This window comes from Aegilops tauschii, chromosome 5 (genome assembly GCF_002575655.3).
Source record: "Aegilops tauschii subsp. strangulata cultivar AL8/78 chromosome 5, Aet v6.0, whole genome shotgun sequence".
Taxonomy (NCBI): Eukaryota; Viridiplantae; Streptophyta; class Magnoliopsida; order Poales; family Poaceae; genus Aegilops; species Aegilops tauschii.
Window position 1 is genome coordinate 341,179,008 of NC_053039.3, and position 2,391 is coordinate 341,181,398.

Sequence of the window (2,391 nt, forward strand, 5' to 3'; positions counted from 1 at the left end):
CGGGTATGTATCGGTCCGTCGAGCAATCTGGACATACTCTTTTCGGCAAACCCGAGACAAACGTGAGGGGCTTTGTGGGAGTCCAGACAACAGCCACGTTCATTCCTGACCGCCCCGGCCCACCCAAAATCCATTCCAGACCCCACGCCTCCATCCTTCCCATTTTCTTTTCTTCCTTCTTTCTCTTTTGCCTTCACCGCCGCTCCACATCTCGGCCGTCACGCCACACCCCTGCCAGAACTCTACGTCTCTGTCACCTCCAGCATTCCAGTCGGGCTACACCCCGCTTCTCCTCCCTCGCCGTTCAACCCCTCTCCTCCGACCGCCTCGCCAGGTACCATCCGCTACTGCTATACTCACCATGCCCGACAACTCTTCGATGAATTGCAGGAGCTAAAAAAGTTGTCCCTTCTTCTTTCAAGCAATGGATTCCGATTTGGGTACATATACGTGCACTACGTTGAGTCGTCCGACAGCTCATCCGACGAGGAGGACTACACGGATGAGTTGGCGATGATGCACGCGGTCCTTGAAGATGCGGAGCATGCAGAGGAGCATGTTCTCAATTTTAGGAGATCGATCAAGGGTCATCGAGTGCTCAACTGTAACAGGGCGCGCGACCATTTGAACCGATGGACGACTACTTTGCCCCCGATGCACTCTTCGCTGACCATTTTTTCCAGTGTTTTCGGATGCACAAGACTGTCTTCAATCGTTTGTATCATGGCGTCCGGTCCTATGATGACTACTTCATCTTGAAGAAGGACGCCATGGGAACGATTGGGTTCTCTGGTTACCATAAGTGCACGGTTGCACTCGGAATGCTTGCATATGGCACGACCGCTGATTCGTGGGATGAGTACATACGAATGTCTGAGAGCACATGCGGAGATGCCATGGTCAGGTTTGTGACTGCCGTGGTCAAGGTGTTTGGATTTCAGTAGCTGAGAGAAGCAATTGTGACAGACACCGAGAAGTTCTTGGCAATCTTAGAAGCAAGAGAGTGGCCATGTTTGCTTGGGTATCTTGACTGCATGCATTGGAAATGGAAGAACTGCCTAAAGGCTTTACAAGGGAAATATCATGGTCATGTCATGTTAAGAAGTCCACCATCATTCTTGGAGCAGTTGCATCACATGATCTTTGAATTTGACACACTTTCTTTGGCATGCCCGGGTCTCACATTGACATAAATGTGTTGCAATGATCATCATTTTTTGTGAAGCTGACTCGAGGAAAAGCTCCTCCTTGCCACTATAGCGTCAATGGACATGAGTACAACATGGGCTACTATCTGGTTGATGGTATCTATCCTTCGTGGGCTACCTTTGTCAACACCATCTCTAACCTAGTTGGCTAGAAAAAGTCTCACTTTATCCATGACGATGACATGTACCTAGGGCAGGGTAATAGGCCTGACCTAGACACCCTTCCCAAGGACACTGCCCTAGAGTCAAAGACATTCAAAGGACAGCAACATCTACCGACTGAAATCACCTCAGAGTGCAACCACTCGACCAACAATTCCATTCGGATAACCCAATTCCATTTGACCAGGATGTAATCATTCGACCATACCAGAAACCACTCGGAGTACAGAAGGTCTAAAGTCACTCAGGATGGCAACGGTCAAGCGTTCACTCCGTAGTCTTAATGATCATTTATATGTCTTTATTATTGGCGTTACCAGTAACGTCCCACTTTAATGTACATTGAACCCCTTGTAACGTGGGCTGGCTGGGGTCCTGGCGCACTCTATATAAGCCATCCCCCTCCACTGGGACAAGGGTTCGCACCCCCTGTAACTTCACGCATAATCTAGTCGACCAAGCCTCCGGGCACCGAGGCGCAGGGCTGTTACTTCCTCCGCGAAGGGCATGAACTCGTAAATCTTGCGTGCACAACCTCATCGTAGCTAGGATCTTGCCTCCTCCTACGTACCCCCTATTCTACTGTCAGACTTACTCCCATGACAGTTGGCGCCCACCGTGGGGCAGGTGTCTTAGCGACTTCCGGTGAGGTTGCGATTTTCCCGATCTCCATCATCATGGTTTCCGGCGGTGGCTTGGCTGAGGGCCGCGAGATCCGTCTCGGCGCGCTCGTTTTCATCGCCGACGACTCCGCCTGGCTCCAGGAGGCCCCCCTCGACGTCGAGAAGCTCCCCGTCCGCAGGGAGACGCAATTTCGCGCGTGTGTCCACGGCGTTCTTCTGCGGCAGCCGTCGACTCAGTACCGGTCGGCTCCCGCAACGTCTTCGCTCCCCGCTGCTCGTCGCCGCAAGCGATCTGGTCGATCGCGGCTTCAGCGGTGGGTGAAGCATGCGGTGGCCCGTCAACCGGCCACCCCTCAAGTCGCGGCAATCGAGCCTGACGAATCCCTCTACGGGCTTTT

At 52.6% G+C, this 2,391-nt stretch overlaps 1 protein-coding gene across 1 annotated transcript; it reads left to right on the plus strand.

Moving 5' to 3' along the window:
* Positions 1 to 632: 632 nt before the first annotated feature.
* LOC141022839 (uncharacterized) lies at positions 633 to 944 on the plus strand. Its single transcript, XM_073499109.1, has one exon. The coding sequence runs from the start codon at positions 633 to 635 to the stop codon at positions 942 to 944; it is 312 nt and encodes a 103-aa protein (XP_073355210.1).
* Positions 945 to 2,391: the final 1,447 nt, after the last annotated feature.

What these genes read in the sequence shown, in the direction of transcription:
- LOC141022839 (XM_073499109.1), top strand. Translation starts at nt 633, where the DNA reads ATGGACGACTACTTTGCCCCCGATGCACTCTTCGCTGACCATTTTTTC.